Consider the following 22439-nt stretch of genomic DNA (forward strand, 5'->3'; position numbering starts at 1 on the left):
TTGCTCAAGATTGTTTTGCCTTTTCAGGATCTTTTGTGGTTCTGTATGAATTTAGGATTTAAAAAATATTTTTGTAAAGAATGTTATCAAGAATATTATTAGGATTGCAATGAATTTGTAGGTCACTTTGTGTAGTATAAAAATTTTAACAATGTAATTTTTCTAATTCATGAACCTGAGATGTTTTTCCATTTATCTGTCTTTTAAAACTTCAGTCACCAGTGGGTTCTAATTTTTGCTGTACAAGTCTTGTATCCCTTTAATTAAGTTTATTTCTAAGTATTTTATTGTTTTTGTAAGTGGGCTGGTATTTCTTTCTTAGTTTTGTCTTTGGGTAGTTTGGTCACTGAAAATCAATTGATTTTTTAGTGGTGATTTTGTATCCTGCCACTTTACTGAACTCACTCATTCTAACATTTTTTTTTAAGTGAGTCTTAAGGTTTTCTATGTATGTGATTATGTCATCTGCAAATAGAAATAATTTTACTTCTGTACACCAAATTGATCTAAGAGACATGCACAGAAATTAGCACTTAACTGAAGAATGCCACACATTCTGCTCAAACATACATGAAACACTCTGTGGAAGAGATCATATGCTGGGTTACAAAAAAAATCCCAAAAAATTTAAGATCAGGCCGGGCGCGGTGGCTCACGCCTGTAATCCCAGCACTTTGGGAGGCCGAGGCAGGTGGATCACGCGGTCAAGAGATCGAGACCATCCTGGTCAACATGGTGAAACCCCGTGTCTACTAAAAATACGAAAAATTAGCTGGGCCTGGTGGCACGTGCCTGTAATCCCAGCTACTCGGGAGGCTGAGGCAGGAGAATTCCTGAACCCAGGAGGCAGAGGTTGCAGTGAGCCAAGATCGCACCATTGCACTCCAGCCTGGGTAACAAGAGCAAAACTCCGTCTCGGAAAAAAAAAAGAAAAAAAAAAAATTTAAGATCAAAATAATTACATTTATATTTTCCAACCACAATGGAACTAAACTTAAAATCAATAACAGAAGAAAAGCAGAAAACTTAAAATCACCAATAAATTAAAACTAAACAACACATTCTTTAGAAACCATTAGGTCAAAGAGGAAACCAAAAGGGAATTTTAAAATGGTCTCCAGGCAAAACAAACAAAACCCACAACATACCCAAATCTGTGGAATGCAACAAAGACAGATCTATAAGAGTAGTTTATAGCAATAAACACATAGCATTAAATAAGAAGATCTCAATTCATCTAACTTTACACCTCAAGTAACTAGAAAAAGAAGAAAGTAAGTCTGAAGTCATAAGAAGAAAAGAAATAAATATTGTCATAAATAAATAAAATAGAAAACTTAGAAAGCAATAAGAAAAATAACAAAACTAAGAATTGATTGAAAAAAATAAAATGGGCAAACCCTTGGCTAGACTAAGAAAAAAAGATAAATCACAAACAAAAAGGTACATATTAATATATCTTTCAAAAATAAGAAGGATAATAAGGAACTCTTATAAACAGTTATAGACTAACAAATTGGATAAACTAAAAGAATTGAATGGATTACTGGAATCATAAAACCTACCAAAACTGTTCAGACCCTCTGAACAGTTCAATAATGAAAAAGGAGACTGAATCTGTAATCAAAACGTTTTCAACAACTACAACAACAACAACAACAAAAATTGCCAAGGACCAGAAGACTTCACGAGTAAATTCTATCAAAACATTTAAAGCATTGTGGAAGACAGTGTGGTGATTCCTCAAGGATCTAGAACCAGAAATACTGCTTTACCCACACCATCTGTAAACTATATTTTCCAAAATTGTGGAATTTTTGTGTTTTGTTTCTGTGGGTTTTTAGTAAGTTAGTTAGTTAGTTTGTTTGAGATGAAAGTCTCATTCTGTCACCCAGGCTAGAGTACAGTGACAAGATCTCAGCTCACTGCAACCTCCTGGGCTCAAGGGATTCTCCTGCCTCAGCCTCCTGAGGAGCTGGGATTATAGGTGTGTGCCACCACACCCAGCTAATTTTTGTATTTTTAGTAGAGATGGAGTTTTGCTGTTGGCCAGGTTGGTCTTGAACTCCTGACCTCAGGTGATCTGCCTGCCTCAGCCACCCAAAGTCCTGGGATTACAGGTGTGGGCCACCTAACCTTGCTAGGTTATGGTTATATTTAAAAATTCTATTGTGCCAGCTCCAGTGGTTCATGCCTGTAAACCTAGAACATTGGGAGGCCAACACAGGTGCGTTGCTTGTGCTCAGCAGTTTGAAACCAACCTGGGCAAAATGATAAAACCCCGTCTCTACCAAAAATACAAAAACTTAACCAGGCATGGTGGCACACATCTCTGGTCCTAGCTGCTTGAAAGGCTGAGATGGGAAAATCACTTGAACTTGGGAGGCAGAGGTTGCAGTGAACCATGATCATGGCCAGGGCACTCCAGCCTGGGCAACAGAGTAAGACTCCCCCTCAAATATTAAATAAGAAAATATAAAAAATTATTTTAAAATAATAACAGCCTTCCTGCTCTATATTTTACTCTGAATGTACAATTCAACACTGAACATTTTGATGTTAGTTGTCCTGCTTTTCATTGGTTTCTGTGTATTTTTTACTTTCCCTCTTAGAATCCCTGTCAATGTTTTCTTCCACGGTTTTTACAGTGTTAGGTCTTATGTTTAAATCCATCCTGGATTTAGGCATGGGCAAGGACTTCATGACTGAAACACTAAAAGCAATGACAACAAAAGCCAAAATAGACAAATGGGATCTAATTAAACTTTTGCTGTGCAGAGCACAGCAAAAGAAATAATCCTTAGAGTGAACCGGCCACCAACAGAATGGGAAAAAATTTTTGCAATCTACCCATATGACAAAGACCCAATATCCAGAATCTACAGAGAACTTAAACAAATTTACGAGAAAAAATAACCCCATCAAAAAGTGGGTGAAGGACATGAACAGACACTTCTCAAAAGAAGACATTTATGTAACCAACAAACATATAAAAAAAATACTCATCATCTCTGGTCATTAGAGAAATGCAAATCAAAATCACATTGAGATACCACCTCATGCCAGTTAGAATGGCCATCATTAAAAAATCTGGAGACAACAGATGCTAGAATGTGGAGAAATAGGAACACTTTTACACTGGGGTTGGTGGGAGTGTAAATTAGTTCAACTATTGTGGAAGACAGTGTGGCAATTCCTCAAGGATCTAGAACTAGAAATATTTGACCCAGCAATCCCATTACTGGGTATATAGCCAAAAGATTATAAATCAATCTATTATAAAGACACACGCACACGTATGTTCATTGCAGCACTGTTTACAATAGTGAAGACTTGGAACCAACCCAAATGCCCATCAGTGATAGACTGGATAAAGAAAATGTGGCACATAGACACCATGGAATACTATGCAGCCATAAAAAAGGATAAGTTCATGTCCTTTGCAGGGACATGGATGAAGCTGGAAACCATCATTCTCAGCAAACTGATACAGAAACAGAAAACCAAACACTGCATGTTCTCACTCATAAGTGGGTGTTGAACAATGAGAACACATGGACAAAGGGACACAGGGAGGGGAACATCACACAGTGAGGCCTATTGTGGGGCTGGGGGGTACTAGGGGGAGGGATAGCAGGTGGTGGGGGAATTGGGGAGGGATAACATTAGGAGAAATGCCTAATGTAGGTGACAGGGGATGAATGCAGCAAACCAACATGGCATATGTATACCTATGTAACAATCCTGCAAGGTCTGCACATGTACCCTGGAATTTAAAGTATAATTAAAAAAGAATCCCTTTCAATGTAATAGTTACATTGGTGCATGTTTCTTGCATTTCTAACTTTGATAACAGTTTTATTTTTAATTTATTTGAATTAGTACCAGAAAATTAAATCTCTAGTCATTGACATTGTTGATTTTGGTAACATTTATATTATTTATTTTTAATTTATTTGAATTAGTATCAAAAAGCCTCGGCTTTAAATCTCTTTTCATTTATGTTGTTAAATTTTCTTTATAGCTAAGTATGTGATATGATACAGGACATTTTTAAGTGTTTCATGGATATGCAAAAAAAAAAAAAAGTCTGATTTCTGTCTGAGGGATGCAAGTTTTTTTTTTTTTTTTTGAGACACAGCCTCACTCTGGCACACAGGCTGGAGTGCAATGGCATGGTCCTCAGCTCATTGCAACCTCTGCCTTCCAGGTTGTAGCAATTCTCCTCAGCTCATTGCAACATCTGCCTTCCAGGTTGAAGCAATTCTCCTGCCTCAGCCTCCTGAGTAATTGGGATTACAGGCACCCTCCAGTATGCCTGGCTAATTTCTGTATTTTTAGTAGAGACAGGTTTTCGCCATGTTGCTCAGGCTGGTCTCGAACTCCTGACCTCTGGTGATCTCCCCACCTCAGCCTCCCAAAGTGCAGGGATTACAGGCACTAGCCACTGTGCCTGGCCTTTCTTCTTTCTTAATGAAAAATGTGTTTAAGTAATTTCTCATTTCATATGATAGGCACTGTGATCTTTTGGTAGACAATAATGTCAGGTTAAGAAAGCATCTTTCTATTTCTAACATGTAAAACTTTCTTATTAGTGGTGAAAGTGGGCATTTAAAAATATGTTTTATGTGTCTGTTAAGACTATGATATTTTATTGTTAAAACAACCACACACCCTTGATTAAATCAATTTTATCTATCGTGTGTTTTTCTTCTTATACATGTGTAGATTAAATTTACTAACAATTTATTCAGGATTTTAACATCTAGGTTCTTGAGAGAGGTTGGGTTATAATTTGCTTTTCTCATAATATCCTGATCTGGTCGGTTCTAGACAGAGGGGCAACCACAGGCAAGAGAAGGAGAGCGATGGGGCCCTTGCCGACCGTGGAGCCGGACCTCTGCACCTGCTTCAAGCCTGCCCATGTCACCATCACCAAGGCAGATGCCATCCCCCTGGGGGCAGATGCACAGCAGTGCCAACACGGGACTCACTGCAAGCCAGGTGGCATCTTCCTCCGGGGGCTGCAGGTATGGTGGGGAGTGGGGGCAGGGATCAACACTCTAGCAAGGGTCTCAAGGATCCCAACTGTCCCACTTCAGGAGGCCGCCCTCTTGTCACGCCTGGGGCTGGTGGCAATGACTCAGACTGTACCAGGCACAACTGGAAGGTGCGGGACGCCAGGGGAACTGGTGACCCGGGAAGTGGGAGGACTTCAGGAGGCCCTGAACCCTGCCTGACTGTGTGATTCTTCTGTGTCTTTGGTTGGAGTGGAAGTATTGATCTACTTATTTTATAAGTCATACTCCCCTGTTTCTTTATACCTAGTGTTCTTTTATTGGATGCCAGACATAAATTTTACTTTGTATACTGAATATTTTTATGTTCTTATAAATATTATTTAGAATTTTTGGATGTAGATAATTTATTTGGAAACAATTTGATTATACAGGTCTTGCCTTTTATGATTTGCTGGTGGGGCCAGAGCCATGTTTAATCTGGGGCTAGTTGTTCCCTGCTACTGAGTTAAAACCCATCTTAGTTCTCTACTCAAAGCCTTATGACTTATGAAGTTTTTCCAGTGTAGCTTTACAGTGAAATATTTCTAGTGGGAATAGGCATATTTTTTACACCTAGGTAGGTTCCAGTGACTGTTTTCCCCAGTCCTTTAGGAAGGTCTTTACTGTAGTCTTGGGTAGTTGTTTTACATGTGCTAATCTATTTCTTGCTAAAAGTTTTGCTCTTGTTACCCAGGCTGGAGTGCAATGGCGTGATCTCGGCTCACCGCATCCTCTGCCTCCTGGGTTCAGGCAATTCTCCTGCCTCAGCCTCCTGAGTAGCTGGGATTACAGGCACGCACCACCATGCCCAGCTAATTTTTTTTATTTTTAGTAGAGACAGGGTTTCCCCATGTTGACCAGGATGGTCTCGATCTCTTGACCTCATGATCCACACGCCTCGGCCTCCCAAAGTGCTGGGATTACAGGCATGAGCCACCACGCCCACCTCTGGGTTTTTTTTTTTTTTTTTCTATATGCATTTATCTTCTTTCTAGTACATTCAACAGTAGCCAAGATATTCACAAAGGGTAATCACATTTTATGTACTATATTATGTTTATGTCTGATAGACCTGAGTGATATTTGGGTAAGCCCTCAGGAATCTTCCAATTGAAGATGATTGAGAAATTACTTTAGCTCACCAGGGCAGCCATGGATACGATACTCTATCTGATCAGAAACTGGATTAGTCCTCTGACGATGTGTAGAAAGGCAAATTGCTTGTGTATTAAATGTATTCTTTGTGTTTGATCACAAGGGAAATTTACCCTTTGTTATTCTCTTATTTTTGTAACATTACAAGTCAAGACAGGACTGATAATCCATTTTTAATATATTGTGACATTTTAAATAAATTGTTTTACATTTCTAATGACAAGTTAATATTAACCAATACATTTTCTTTAATATTGCAGAAACAACACGTTCTTAAAAAAAAAGGGGCTGATTTACAAAAAATGCAAGATACTGGTGTCGAAAGAAACGAAACGGGGAAAAGTACGTTGAAGCATGAAGGTAAAGATGGAACACATGGTGAATGTGAGAACATTAAACGATGATGTAGCTAAGTAGGAAATGCTTATCTACCTAAATATCCTTTTGTAATCCTCTGTGTATTTACACTCTTAGGCATTCTAAGAGGTGTGAAGTGGTATTTTATTGTGGTTTTGATTGTATTTCCCTGAGATTAGTCATGTTGAGCATTCTTTCATATACTTTTTTGTTATTTGCATGCCTTTGTTTGATAAATTTATTTAGGTTTGTTCATGTATTTTGCTCATTATTTGTAATATCGTTTGTTTTTTTGGTTTTTTTTTTTGTTTGTTTGTTTGTTTTTGTTTTTTTTTTTGAGATGGAGTTTTGCTCTTGTTGCCCAGGCTGGAGTGCAATGGCATTATCTCGGCTCACCGTAACCTCCGCCTCCTGGGTTCAGGCAATTCTCCTGCCTCAGCCACCTGAGTAGCTGGGATTACAGGCACACGCCACCATGCCCAGCTAATTTTTTGTACTTTTGGTAGAGACGTGGTTTCACCATGTTGACAAGGATGGTCTCGATCTCTTGACCTCGTGATCCACCCACCTAGGCCTCCCAAAGTGCTGGGATTACAGGCGTGAGCCACCGCGCCCGGCCCTGTTGTTGTTTTTTCACCATTGAGTTGTTTCAGTTTCTTACTTTGGATAACAACACCTTATTAGACATATGGTTTATAAATATTTTACACAATTCTGTGGGTTGCTTTCTCACTCTGTGGATTGTTTTACAGCAATGCAAAACTTTTTAACACAATCTCATTTTTCTATTTTTGCTTTTATTGCCTGTGCTTTTAGTGCCATATCCAAACATATTGCCTAGATCAACATCAAGAAGCTTTGTATGTTTTCTCTTACAGTTTTATGCCTTAAGGCCTTACATTTATATCTTTAATTCATTTTTTGTTGCTTTTTTAATATATGATGTGAAGTAAGGATCCGATTTAATTCTTCTGCCTGTGGACATACGGTTTTCCCAACAACATTTATGGAAAAAATTATCTTTCCCTATTGTTTCTTTTTTGTGTTATTATTAATTGGAAAATAGTTATTGTCTATATTTATATTGTTTTATTTTATTTTTAATTGGCAAATAGTTATTTTCTTTATTAAGAAATTTTTATTTTATTTTAGGTTCAGTGACACATGTGCAGGTTTGTTTAACAGATAAACTTATGTCTTGAGGGTTTGTATTTCATCACCCTGGTACTAAGCCTAGTACTAGTACCCAATCATCATTTTTTCTGATCCTCTCCCTCCTCCCACCCTCTACCCCCAGGTAAGCCTCAGTGTTGTTGTTCCCCTCTTTGTGTCCATGGTGTTCTCATCATTCAGCTCCCACTTATAAGTGAGAAGATGAGGATTGGGATTTCTGTTCCTGTGTTAGTTTGCTAAGGACAATGGCCTCCAGCTCCATCCATGTTCATGCAAAGGACATGATCTAATTCTTTTCCACGGCTGCATAGTATTCCATGGTGTTTTAAAATATGCACCCTATTTTTAAAAACCTAGTCTACCATTTATGGCTATTTAGGTTGATTCCATGTCTTTGCTATTGTCAGTAATGTGCTGCAGTGAACATACACATGCATGTGTCTTTATGATAGAATTACGTATGTTCCTTTGGTTATATAGCCAGTAATGGGATTGCTGGGTTAAATGGTGGTTCTGTTTTCAGCTCTTTGAGGAATCATCACACTACATTCCACAGTGGTTGAACTAATTTACACTCCCACCAACAATGTATAAGTGCTACCTTTTCTCTGATAACTTGTCAGCATCTATTATTTTTTCATTTTAATACTAACCATCCTGACAGGTACAAGATGGTATCCTCACTGTGGTTTTGATTTGAATGTATCTAATAATCAGTAATATTGGGCTTTTGAAAAATATGCTGCTAACTGGATGTTTGTCTTCTTTTGAAAAGTGTCTGTTCATATCCTTTGCCTTCTTTTTAATGGGGTTGTTTGTGGTTTTTTTCTTGTAAATTTGTTTAGGTTACTTACAGATGCTGGCTATTAAACTCTTGTCAGATGCATAGTTTGCAAATATTTTTCCTATTTTGTAGGTTGTCTGTTTACTCTGTTACTAGTTTCATTTGCTGTGCAGAAGCTCTTTAATTAGATCTCATTTGTTAATTTTCGCCCTTGTTGCAATTGCTTTTGGCATCTTCATCACGAAACCTTTGCCAGTTCCTATGTCCAGAATGGTATTACGTTTGTTGTCTTCCAAGGTTTTTATAGTTTGGGTTTTACATTTAAGTTTTTAATCCATCTTGTGTTGATTTTTATATATGGTATAAGGAGGGATCCAGTTTCAATCTTCTGCATATGGCTAGCCAGTTATTCTAGAACTATTTATTGAATAGGTTATCCTTTCCCCATTGCTTGTTTTTGTCAGCTTTGTCAAAGATCAGATGATTGTAGGCCTGTGTGTCTATTTTTATGCTAGTACCATGCTATTTTGGTTACCTCAGACCTATAGTATAGTTTGAAGTCAGGTAGCTTGATGCCTCTTGCTTTGTTCCTTTTGTTTAGGATTGCCTTGGCTATTCAGGTTCTTTTTTTGGTTCCATATAAAATTTAAAACAATGTTACCTTGTTCTGTGAAGAATGTTATTGGTGGTTTGATAGGAATGGCATTTTATCTGTAAATTGCTTTGGGCAGCATAGTCATTTTAACAATATTGATTTGTCCTATCTATGATCATACAATCTTTTTCTATGTGTTTATGTCATCTCTGATTTCTTTAAGCAGCGTTTTGTAATTCTCAGTGCACAGATCTTGCATCTCCCTGTTTAGTGGCATTTCTTAAGTATTTCATTCATTTTGTGACTGTTGTGAATGACACTGCATTCCTGATTTGGCTCCCAGCTTGACTGTTTTTGGTGTTAAGAATGCTAGTAATTTTTGTACATTGATTTTGTATCCTAAAATTTTCTGAAGTTGTTTAATAGTGTAAGTAGATTTGAGCTGAGACTGTGGGATTTTCTAGATATGGAATCATGTCATCTGCAAACAGGAATAGTTTGGCTTCCTCTTTTCCTATTTGGATGCCATTTATTTATTTATTTATTTATTTATTTATTTATTTATTTTTGATTGCTTGATTGCTCTGGCCAGGAATTCAAATACGATGTTAAAGACGAGTGGTAAGAGAGGCCCAACCTTAACTGTGCCAGTTTTCAAGAAGAATGCTTCTAGCTTTTGCCTATTCAGTATGATAATGGCTGTGGTTTATTATAAATGGCTCATTATTTTGATGTATATTCCTTTGATACCTAGTTTCTTGGGAGATTTTAATATGAAGGGATGTTGAATTTTACCAAAAGTCTTTTCTGTGTCTATTGAGATGATTATGTGTTTTTTTGTCTTTAGTTCTGTTTATGTGATGAATAACACTGATTGATTTGTATATGCTAAACCAATCTTGCATCACAGTAATAACACCTACTTGATTGTGGTGGATTAGTTTTTTGATATGCTGCTGGATTTGGTTTGCTAAAAATAGTTATTTTCTGGACGGATAGTGGCTCCTGCCTGTAATCCTAGCACTTGGGAGGCTAATATGGGCAGATCACTTGAAATCAAGAGTTTGAGACCAGCCTGGCCAACGTGGTAAAACCCCATCTTTACTAAAAATACAAAAATCAGCCAGGCATGGTGGTGTACACTTGTAATCACAGCTACTCAAGAGGCTAAGGCAGGAGAATTGCTTGAACTCAGGAGGTTACAGTGAGACAAGATCACACCACTGCACTCCAGCTTGGGTGACAGAGCAAGACTCGATCTCAAAAAAAAGGAAAAAAAGAAAGAAATGGTTACTTTCTGTGTTTATATGGCATACTGGAATGTTTCATTGCATGTGTATATTGTGGAATGATCAAATAAGGCTAATTAGCATCTATGTATCTATATCTGTATCTCACCTCAAATATTTATTTATTTTTTGTGGTGAGAACATTTGAAACGATTTAGTTTAAAATACCCATTGGGTTTCTTTGGCATCCTTTTCAAAGATCTGTTAACCACAGATATGTAAATTTATTTCTGGGTTTTATATTCTATTTTGTTGGACTATAGGTCTGTTTTCATGTCAGTATCATACTGTTTTAGTCATTGTGGTTTTGTAGCATACACTATTTTGAATCAGAAAATGTTATGCCTAATTGCATACCTTTGTTCTTGCTCAAGATTGTTTTGCCTTTTCAGGATCTTTTGTGGTTCTGTATGAATTTAGGATTTAAAAAATATTTTTGTAAAGAATGTTATCAAGAATATTATTAGGATTGCAATGAATTTGTAGGTCACTTTGTGTAGTATAAAAATTTTAACAATGTAATTTTTCTAATTCATGAACCTGAGATGTTTTTCCATTTATCTGTCTTTTAAAACTTCAGTCACCAGTGGGTTCTAATTTTTGCTGTACAAGTCTTGTATCCCTTTAATTAAGTTTATTTCTAAGTATTTTATTGTTTTTGTAAGTGGGCTGGTATTTCTTTCTTAGTTTTGTCTTTGGGTAGTTTGGTCACTGAAAATCAATTGATTTTTTAGTGGTGATTTTGTATCCTGCCACTTTACTGAACTCACTCATTCTAACATTTTTTTTTAAGTGAGTCTTAAGGTTTTCTATGTATGTGATTATGTCATCTGCAAATAGAAATAATTTTACTTCTGTACACCAAATTGATCTAAGAGACATGCACAGAAATTAGCACTTAACTGAAGAATGCCACACATTCTGCTCAAACATACATGAAACACTCTGTGGAAGAGATCATATGCTGGGTTACAAAAAAAATCCCAAAAAATTTAAGATCAGGCCGGGCGCGGTGGCTCACGCCTGTAATCCCAGCACTTTGGGAGGCCGAGGCAGGTGGATCACGCGGTCAAGAGATCGAGACCATCCTGGTCAACATGGTGAAACCCCGTGTCTACTAAAAATACGAAAAATTAGCTGGGCCTGGTGGCACGTGCCTGTAATCCCAGCTACTCGGGAGGCTGAGGCAGGAGAATTCCTGAACCCAGGAGGCAGAGGTTGCAGTGAGCCAAGATCGCACCATTGCACTCCAGCCTGGGTAACAAGAGCAAAACTCCGTCTCGGAAAAAAAAAAGAAAAAAAAAAAATTTAAGATCAAAATAATTACATTTATATTTTCCAACCACAATGGAACTAAACTTAAAATCAATAACAGAAGAAAAGCAGAAAACTTAAAATCACCAATAAATTAAAACTAAACAACACATTCTTTAGAAACCATTAGGTCAAAGAGGAAACCAAAAGGGAATTTTAAAATGGTCTCCAGGCAAAACAAACAAAACCCACAACATACCCAAATCTGTGGAATGCAACAAAGACAGATCTATAAGAGTAGTTTATAGCAATAAACACATAGCATTAAATAAGAAGATCTCAATTCATCTAACTTTACACCTCAAGTAACTAGAAAAAGAAGAAAGTAAGTCTGAAGTCATAAGAAGAAAAGAAATAAATATTGTCATAAATAAATAAAATAGAAAACTTAGAAAGCAATAAGAAAAATAACAAAACTAAGAATTGATTGAAAAAAATAAAATGGGCAAACCCTTGGCTAGACTAAGAAAAAAAGATAAATCACAAACAAAAAGGTACATATTAATATATCTTTCAAAAATAAGAAGGATAATAAGGAACTCTTATAAACAGTTATAGACTAACAAATTGGATAAACTAAAAGAATTGAATGGATTACTGGAATCATAAAACCTACCAAAACTGTTCAGACCCTCTGAACAGTTCAATAATGAAAAAGGAGACTGAATCTGTAATCAAAACGTTTTCAACAACTACAACAACAACAACAACAAAAATTGCCAAGGACCAGAAGACTTCACGAGTAAATTCTATCAAAACATTTAAAGCATTGTGGAAGACAGTGTGGTGATTCCTCAAGGATCTAGAACCAGAAATACTGCTTTACCCACACCATCTGTAAACTATATTTTCCAAAATTGTGGAATTTTTGTGTTTTGTTTCTGTGGGTTTTTAGTAAGTTAGTTAGTTAGTTTGTTTGAGATGAAAGTCTCATTCTGTCACCCAGGCTAGAGTACAGTGACAAGATCTCAGCTCACTGCAACCTCCTGGGCTCAAGGGATTCTCCTGCCTCAGCCTCCTGAGGAGCTGGGATTATAGGTGTGTGCCACCACACCCAGCTAATTTTTGTATTTTTAGTAGAGATGGAGTTTTGCTGTTGGCCAGGTTGGTCTTGAACTCCTGACCTCAGGTGATCTGCCTGCCTCAGCCACCCAAAGTCCTGGGATTACAGGTGTGGGCCACCTAACCTTGCTAGGTTATGGTTATATTTAAAAATTCTATTGTGCCAGCTCCAGTGGTTCATGCCTGTAAACCTAGAACATTGGGAGGCCAACACAGGTGCGTTGCTTGTGCTCAGCAGTTTGAAACCAACCTGGGCAAAATGATAAAACCCCGTCTCTACCAAAAATACAAAAACTTAACCAGGCATGGTGGCACACATCTCTGGTCCTAGCTGCTTGAAAGGCTGAGATGGGAAAATCACTTGAACTTGGGAGGCAGAGGTTGCAGTGAACCATGATCATGGCCAGGGCACTCCAGCCTGGGCAACAGAGTAAGACTCCCCCTCAAATATTAAATAAGAAAATATAAAAAATTATTTTAAAATAATAACAGCCTTCCTGCTCTATATTTTACTCTGAATGTACAATTCAACACTGAACATTTTGATGTTAGTTGTCCTGCTTTTCATTGGTTTCTGTGTATTTTTTACTTTCCCTCTTAGAATCCCTGTCAATGTTTTCTTCCACGGTTTTTACAGTGTTAGGTCTTATGTTTAAATCCATCCTGGATTTAGGCATGGGCAAGGACTTCATGACTGAAACACTAAAAGCAATGACAACAAAAGCCAAAATAGACAAATGGGATCTAATTAAACTTTTGCTGTGCAGAGCACAGCAAAAGAAATAATCCTTAGAGTGAACCGGCCACCAACAGAATGGGAAAAAATTTTTGCAATCTACCCATATGACAAAGACCCAATATCCAGAATCTACAGAGAACTTAAACAAATTTACGAGAAAAAATAACCCCATCAAAAAGTGGGTGAAGGACATGAACAGACACTTCTCAAAAGAAGACATTTATGTAACCAACAAACATATAAAAAAAATACTCATCATCTCTGGTCATTAGAGAAATGCAAATCAAAATCACATTGAGATACCACCTCATGCCAGTTAGAATGGCCATCATTAAAAAATCTGGAGACAACAGATGCTAGAATGTGGAGAAATAGGAACACTTTTACACTGGGGTTGGTGGGAGTGTAAATTAGTTCAACTATTGTGGAAGACAGTGTGGCAATTCCTCAAGGATCTAGAACTAGAAATATTTGACCCAGCAATCCCATTACTGGGTATATAGCCAAAAGATTATAAATCAATCTATTATAAAGACACACGCACACGTATGTTCATTGCAGCACTGTTTACAATAGTGAAGACTTGGAACCAACCCAAATGCCCATCAGTGATAGACTGGATAAAGAAAATGTGGCACATAGACACCATGGAATACTATGCAGCCATAAAAAAGGATAAGTTCATGTCCTTTGCAGGGACATGGATGAAGCTGGAAACCATCATTCTCAGCAAACTGATACAGAAACAGAAAACCAAACACTGCATGTTCTCACTCATAAGTGGGTGTTGAACAATGAGAACACATGGACAAAGGGACACAGGGAGGGGAACATCACACAGTGAGGCCTATTGTGGGGCTGGGGGGTACTAGGGGGAGGGATAGCAGGTGGTGGGGGAATTGGGGAGGGATAACATTAGGAGAAATGCCTAATGTAGGTGACAGGGGATGAATGCAGCAAACCAACATGGCATATGTATACCTATGTAACAATCCTGCAAGGTCTGCACATGTACCCTGGAATTTAAAGTATAATTAAAAAAGAATCCCTTTCAATGTAATAGTTACATTGGTGCATGTTTCTTGCATTTCTAACTTTGATAACAGTTTTATTTTTAATTTATTTGAATTAGTACCAGAAAATTAAATCTCTAGTCATTGACATTGTTGATTTTGGTAACATTTATATTATTTATTTTTAATTTATTTGAATTAGTATCAAAAAGCCTCGGCTTTAAATCTCTTTTCATTTATGTTGTTAAATTTTCTTTATAGCTAAGTATGTGATATGATACAGGACATTTTTAAGTGTTTCATGGATATGCAAAAAAAAAAAAAGTCTGATTTCTGTCTGAGGGATGCAAGTTTTTTTAATTTTTTTGAGACACAGCCTCACTCTGGCACACAGGCTGGAGTGCAATGGCATGGTCCTCAGCTCATTGCAACCTCTGCCTTCCAGGTTGAAGCAATTCTCCTCAGCTCATTGCAACATCTGCCTTCCAGGTTGAAGCAATTCTCCTGCCTCAGCCTCCTGAGTAATTGGGATTACAGGCACCCTCCAGTATGCCTGGCTAATTTCTGTATTTTTAGTAGAGACAGGTTTTCGCCATGTTGCTCAGGCTGGTCTCGAACTCCTGACCTCTGGTGATCTCCCCACCTCAGCCTCCCAAAGTGCAGGGATTACAGGCACTAGCCACTGTGCCTGGCCTTTCTTCTTTCTTAATGAAAAATGTGTTTAAGTAATTTCTCATTTCATATGATAGGCACTGTGATCTTTTGGTAGACAATAATGTCAGATTAAGAAAGCATCTTTCTATTTCTAACATGTAAAACTTTCTTATTAGTGGTGAAAGTGGGCATTTAAAAATATGTTTTATGTGTCTGTTAAGACTATGATATTTTATTGTTAAAACAACCACACACCCTTGATTAAATCAATTTTATCTATCATGTGTTTTTCTTCTTATACATGTGTAGATTAAATTTACTAACAATTTATTCAGGATTTTAACATCTAGGTTCTTGAGAGAGGTTGGGTTATAATTTGCTTTTCTCATAATATCCTGATCTGGTCGGTTCTAGACAGAGGGGCAACCACAGGCAAGAGAAGGAGAGCGATGGGGCCCTTGCCGACCGTGGAGCCGGACCTCTGCACCTGCTTCAAGCCTGCCCATGTCACCATCACCAAGGCAGATGCCATCCCCCTGGGGGCAGATGCACAGCAGTGCCAACACGGGACTCACTGCAAGCCAGGTGGCATCTTCCTCCGGGGGCTGCAGGTATGGTGGGGAGTGGGGGCAGGGATCAACACTCTAGCAAGGGTCTCAAGGATCCCAACTGTCCCACTTCAGGAGGCCGCCCTCTTGTCACGCCTGGGGCTGGTGGCAATGACTCAGACTGTACCAGGCACAACTGGAAGGTGCGGGACGCCAGGGGAACTGGTGACCCGGGAAGTGGGAGGACTTCAGGAGGCCCTGAACCCTGCCTGACTGTGTGATTCTTCTGTGTCTTTGGTTGGAGTGGAAGTATTGATCTACTTATTTTATAAGTCATACTCCCCTGTTTCTTTATACCTAGTGTTCTTTTATTGGATGCCAGACATAAATTTTACTTTGTATACTGAATATTTTTATGTTCTTATAAATATTATTTAGAATTTTTGGATGTAGATAATTTATTTGGAAACAATTTGATTATACAGGTCTTGCCTTTTATGATTTGCTGGTGGGGCCAGAGCCATGTTTAATCTGGGGCTAGTTGTTCCCTGCTACTGAGTTAAAACCCATCTTAGTTCTCTACTCAAAGCCTTATGACTTATGAAGTTTTTCCAGTGTAGCTTTACAGTGAAATATTTCTAGTGGGAATAGGCATATTTTTTACACCTAGGTAGGTTCCAGTGACTGTTTTCCCCAGTCCTTTAGGAAGGTCTTTACTGTAGTCTTGGGTAGTTGTTTTACATGTGCTAATCTATTTCTTGCTAAAAGTTTTGCTCTTGTTACCCAGGCTGGAGTGCAATGGCGTGATCTCGGCTCACCGCATCCTCTGCCTCCTGGGTTCAGGCAATTCTCCTGCCTCAGCCTCCTGAGTAGCTGGGATTACAGGCACGCACCACCATGCCCAGCTAATTTTTTTTATTTTTAGTAGAGACAGGGTTTCCCCATGTTGACCAGGATGGTCTCGATCTCTTGACCTCATGATCCACACGCCTCGGCCTCCCAAAGTGCTGGGATTACAGGCATGAGCCACCACGCCCACCTCTGGGTTTTTTTTTTTTTTTTTCTATATGCATTTATCTTCTTTCTAGTACATTCAACAGTAGCCAAGATATTCACAAAGGGTAATCACATTTTATGTACTATATTATGTTTATGTCTGATAGACCTGAGTGATATTTGGGTAAGCCCTCAGGAATCTTCCAATTGAAGATGATTGAGAAATTACTTTAGCTCACCAGGGCAGCCATGGATACGATACTCTATCTGATCAGAAACTGGATTAGTCCTCTGACGATGTGTAGAAAGGCAAATTGCTTGTGTATTAAATGTATTCTTTGTGTTTGATCACAAGGGAAATTTACCCTTTGTTATTCTCTTATTTTTGTAACATTACAAGTCAAGACAGGACTGATAATCCATTTTTAATATATTGTGACATTTTAAATAAATTGTTTTACATTTCTAATGACAAGTTAATATTAACCAATACATTTTCTTTAATATTGTAGAAACAACACGTTCTTAAAAAAAAAGGGGCTGATTTACAAAAAATGCAAGATACTGGTGTCGAAAGAAACGAAACGGGGAAAAGTACGTTGAAGCATGAAGGTAAAGATGGAACACATGGTGAATGTGAGAACATTAAACGATGATGTAGCTAAGTAGGAAATGCTTATCTACCTAAATATCCTTTTGTAATCCTCTGTGTATTTACACTCTTAGGCATTCTAAGAGGTGTGAAGTGGTATTTTATTGTGGTTTTGATTGTATTTCCCTGAGATTAGTCATGTTGAGCATTCTTTCATATACTTTTTTGTTATTTGCATGCCTTTGTTTGATAAATTTATTTAGGTTTGTTCATGTATTTTGCTCATTATTTGTAATATCGTTTGTTTTTTTGGTTTTTTTTTTGTTTGTTTGTTTGTTTTTGTTTTTTTTTTTGAGATGGAGTTTTGCTCTTGTTGCCCAGGCTGGAGTGCAATGGCATTATCTCGGCTCACCGTAACCTCCGCCTCCTGGGTTCAGGCAATTCTCCTGCCTCAGCCACCTGAGTAGCTGGGATTACAGGCACACGCCACCATGCCCAGCTAATTTTTTGTACTTTTGGTAGAGACGTGGTTTCACCATGTTGACAAGGATGGTCTCGATCTCTTGACCTCGTGATCCACCCACCTAGGCCTCCCAAAGTGCTGGGATTACAGGCGTGAGCCACCGCGCCCGGCCCTGTTGTTGTTTTTTCACCATTGAGTTGTTTCAGTTTCTTACTTTGGATAACAACACCTTATTAGACATATGGTTTATAAATATTTTACACAATTCTGTGGGTTGCTTTCTCACTCTGTGGATTGTTTTACAGCAATGCAAAACTTTTTAACACAATCTCATTTTTCTATTTTTGCTTTTATTGCCTGTGCTTTTAGTGCCATATCCAAACATATTGCCTAGATCAACATCAAGAAGCTTTGTATGTTTTCTCTTACAGTTTTATGCCTTAAGGCCTTACATTTATATCTTTAATTCATTTTTTGTTGCTTTTTTAATATATGATGTGAAGTAAGGATCCGATTTAATTCTTCTGCCTGTGGACATACGGTTTTCCCAACAACATTTATGGAAAAAATTATCTTTCCCTATTGTTTCTTTTTTGTGTTATTATTAATTGGAAAATAGTTATTGTCTATATTTATATTGTTTTATTTTATTTTTAATTGGCAAATAGTTTTCTTTATTAAGAAATTTTTATTTTATTTTAGGTTCAGTGACACATGTGCAGGTTTGTTTAACAGATAAACTTATGTCTTGAGGGTTTGTATTTCATCACCCTGGTACTAAGCCTAGTACTAGTACCCAATCATCATTTTTTCTGATCCTCTCCCTCCTCCCACCCTCTACCCCCAGGTAAGCCTCAGTGTTGTTGTTCCCCTCTTTGTGTCCATGGTGTTCTCATCATTCAGCTCCCACTTATAAGTGAGAAGATGAGGATTGGGATTTCTGTTCCTGTGTTAGTTTGCTAAGGACAATGGCCTCCAGCTCCATCCATGTTCATGCAAAGGACATGATCTAATTCTTTTCCACGGCTGCATAGTATTCCATGGTGTTTTAAAATATGCACCCTATTTTTAAAAACCTAGTCTACCATTTATGGCTATTTGGGTTGATTCCATGTCTTTGCTATTGTCAGTAATGTGCTGCAGTGAACATACACATGCATGTGTCTTTATGATAGAATTACGTATGTTCCTTTGGTTATATAGCCAGTAATGGGATTGCTGGGTTAAATGGTGGTTCTGTTTTCAGCTCTTTGAGGAATCATCACACTACATTCCACAGTGGTTGAACTAATTTACACTCCCACCAACAATGTATAAGTGCTACCTTTTCTCTGATAACTTGTCAGCATCTATTATTTTTTCATTTTAATACTAACCATCCTGACAGGTACAAGATGGTATCCTCACTGTGGTTTTGATTTGAATGTATCTAATAATCAGTAATATTGGGCTTTTGAAAAATATGCTGCTAACTGGATGTTTGTCTTCTTTTGAAAAGTGTCTGTTCATATCCTTTGCCTTCTTTTTAATGGGGTTGTTTGTGGTTTTTTTCTTGTAAATTTGTTTAGGTTACTTACAGATGCTGGCTATTAAACTCTTGTCAGATGCATAGTTTGCAAATATTTTTCCTATTTTGTAGGTTGTCTGTTTACTCTGTTACTAGTTTCATTTGCTGTGCAGAAGCTCTTTAATTAGATCTCATTTGTTAATTTTCGCCCTTGTTGCAATTGCTTTTGGCATCTTCATCACGAAACCTTTGCCAGTTCCTATGTCCAGAATGGTATTACGTTTGTTGTCTTCCAAGGTTTTTATAGTTTGGGTTTTACATTTAAGTTTTTAATCCATCTTGTGTTGATTTTTATATATGGTATAAGGAGGGATCCAGTTTCAATCTTCTGCATATGGCTAGCCAGTTATTCTAGAACTATTTATTGAATAGGTTATCCTTTCCCCATTGCTTGTTTTTGTCAGCTTTGTCAAAGATCAGATGATTGTAGGCCTGTGTGTCTATTTTTATGCTAGTACCATGCTATTTTGGTTACCTCAGACCTATAGTATAGTTTGAAGTCAGGTAGCTTGATGCCTCTTGCTTTGTTCCTTTTGTTTAGGATTGCCTTGGCTATTCAGGTTCTTTTTTTGGTTCCATATAAAATTTAAAACAATGTTACCTTGTTCTGTGAAGAATGTTATTGGTGGTTTGATAGGAATGGCATTTTATCTGTAAATTGCTTTGGGCAGCATAGTCATTTTAACAATATTGATTTGTCCTATCTATGATCATACAATCTTTTTCTATGTGTTTATGTCATCTCTGATTTCTTTAAGCAGCGTTTTGTAATTCTCAGTGCACAGATCTTGCATCTCCCTGTTTAGTGGCATTTCTTAAGTATTTCATTCATTTTGTGACTGTTGTGAATGACACTGCATTCCTGATTTGGCTCCCAGCTTGACTGTTTTTGGTGTTAAGAATGCTAGTAATTTTTGTACATTGATTTTGTATCCTAAAATTTTCTGAAGTTGTTTAATAGTGTAAGTAGATTTGAGCTGAGACTGTGGGATTTTCTAGATATGGAATCATGTCATCTGCAAACAGGAATAGTTTGGCTTCCTCTTTTCCTATTTGGATGCCATTTATTTATTTATTTATTTATTTATTTATTTATTTATTTATTTATTTTTGATTGCTTGATTGCTCTGGCCAGGAATTCAAATACGATGTTAAAGACGAGTGGTAAGAGAGGCCCAACCTTAACTGTGCCAGTTTTCAAGAAGAATGCTTCTAGCTTTTGCCTATTCAGTATGATAATGGCTGTGGTTTATTATAAATGGCTCATTATTTTGATGTATATTCCTTTGATACCTAGTTTCTTGGGAGATTTTAATATGAAGGGATGTTGAATTTTACCAAAAGTCTTTTCTGTGTCTATTGAGATGATTATGTGTTTTTTTGTCTTTAGTTCTGTTTATGTGATGAATAACACTGATTGATTTGTATATGCTAAACCAATCTTGCATCACAGTAATAACACCTACTTGATTGTGGTGGATTAGTTTTTTGATATGCTGCTGGATTTGGTTTGCTAAAAATAGTTATTTTCTGGACGGATAGTGGCTCCTGCCTGTAATCCTAGCACTTGGGAGGCTAATATGGGCAGATCACTTGAAATCAAGAGTTTGAGACCAGCCTGGCCAACGTGGTAAAACCCCATCTTTACTAAAAATACAAAAATCAGCCAGGCATGGTGGTGTACACTTGTAATCACAGCTACTCAAGAGGCTAAGGCAGGAGAATTGCTTGAACTCAGGAGGTTACAGTGAGACAAGATCACACCACTGCACTCCAGCTTGGGTGACAGAGCAAGACTCGATCTCAAAAAAAAGGAAAAAAAGAAAGAAATGGTTACTTTCTGTGTTTATATGGCATACTGGAATGTTTCATTGCATGTGTATATTGTGGAATGATCAAATAAGGCTAATTAGCATCTATGTATCTATATCTGTATCTCACCTCAAATATTTATTTATTTTTTGTGGTGAGAACATTTGAAACGATTTAGTTTAAAATACCCATTGGGTTTCTTTGGCATCCTTTTCAAAGATCTGTTAACCACAGATATGTAAATTTATTTCTGGGTTTTATATTCTATTTTGTTGGACTATAGGTCTGTTTTCATGTCAGTATCATACTGTTTTAGTCATTGTGGTTTTGTAGCATACACTATTTTGAATCAGAAAATGTTATGCCTAATTGCATACCTTTGTTCTTGCTCAAGATTGTTTTGCCTTTTCAGGATCTTTTGTGGTTCTGTATGAATTTAGGATTTAAAAAATATTTTTGTAAAGAATGTTATCAAGAATATTATTAGGATTGCAATGAATTTGTAGGTCACTTTGTGTAGGATAAAAATTTTAACAATGTAATTTTTCTAATTCATGAACCTGAGATGTTTTTCCATTTATCTGTCTTTTAAAACTTCAGTCACCAGTGGGTTCTAATTTTTGCTGTACAAGTCTTGTATCCCTTTAATTAAGTTTATTTCTAAGTATTTTATTGTTTTTGTAAGTGGGCTGGTATTTCTTTCTTAGTTTTGTCTTTGGGTAGTTTGGTCACTGAAAATCAATTGATTTTTTAGTGGTGATTTTGTATCCTGCCACTTTACTGAACTCACTCATTCTAACATTTTTTTTTAAGTGAGTCTTAAGGTTTTCTATGTATGTGATTATGTCATCTGCAAATAGAAATAATTTTACTTCTGTACACCAAATTGATCTAAGAGACATGCACAGAAATTAGCACTTAACTGAAGAATGCCACACATTCTGCTCAAACATACATGAAACACTCTGTGGAAGAGATCATATGCTGGGTTACAAAAAAAATCCCAAAAAATTTAAGATCAGGCCGGGCGCGGTGGCTCACGCCTGTAATCCCAGCACTTTGGGAGGCCGAGGCAGGTGGATCACGCGGTCAAGAGATCGAGACCATCCTGGTCAACATGGTGAAACCCCGTGTCTACTAAAAATACGAAAAATTAGCTGGGCCTGGTGGCACGTGCCTGTAATCCCAGCTACTCGGGAGGCTGAGGCAGGAGAATTCCTGAACCCAGGAGGCAGAGGTTGCAGTGAGCCAAGATCGCACCATTGC

General features: G+C 37.4%; 1 protein-coding gene across 1 annotated transcript in view; it reads left to right on the forward strand.

Moving 5' to 3' along the window:
• Nucleotides 1–22439, forward strand: part of LOC135273116 (uncharacterized) — a 43149-nt gene that overhangs the window by 15044 nt on the left and 5666 nt on the right. The window contains exons 4-7 of the mRNA XM_064372040.1: nt 4834–5030; nt 6476–6575; nt 15610–15806; nt 17252–17351. Of these exons, the coding sequence (XP_064228110.1) occupies nt 4834–5030; nt 6476–6575; nt 15610–15806; nt 17252–17351 (594 nt within the window). The remainder of the gene's footprint in view (nt 1–4833; nt 5031–6475; nt 6576–15609; nt 15807–17251; nt 17352–22439) is intronic.

This window comes from Aotus nancymaae, unplaced genomic scaffold (genome assembly GCF_030222135.1).
Source record: "Aotus nancymaae isolate 86718 unplaced genomic scaffold, 86718_ANA_hifiasm-v0.15.2.pri h1tg000267l, whole genome shotgun sequence".
In the NCBI taxonomy this organism is placed as follows: domain Eukaryota; kingdom Metazoa; phylum Chordata; class Mammalia; order Primates; family Aotidae; genus Aotus; species Aotus nancymaae.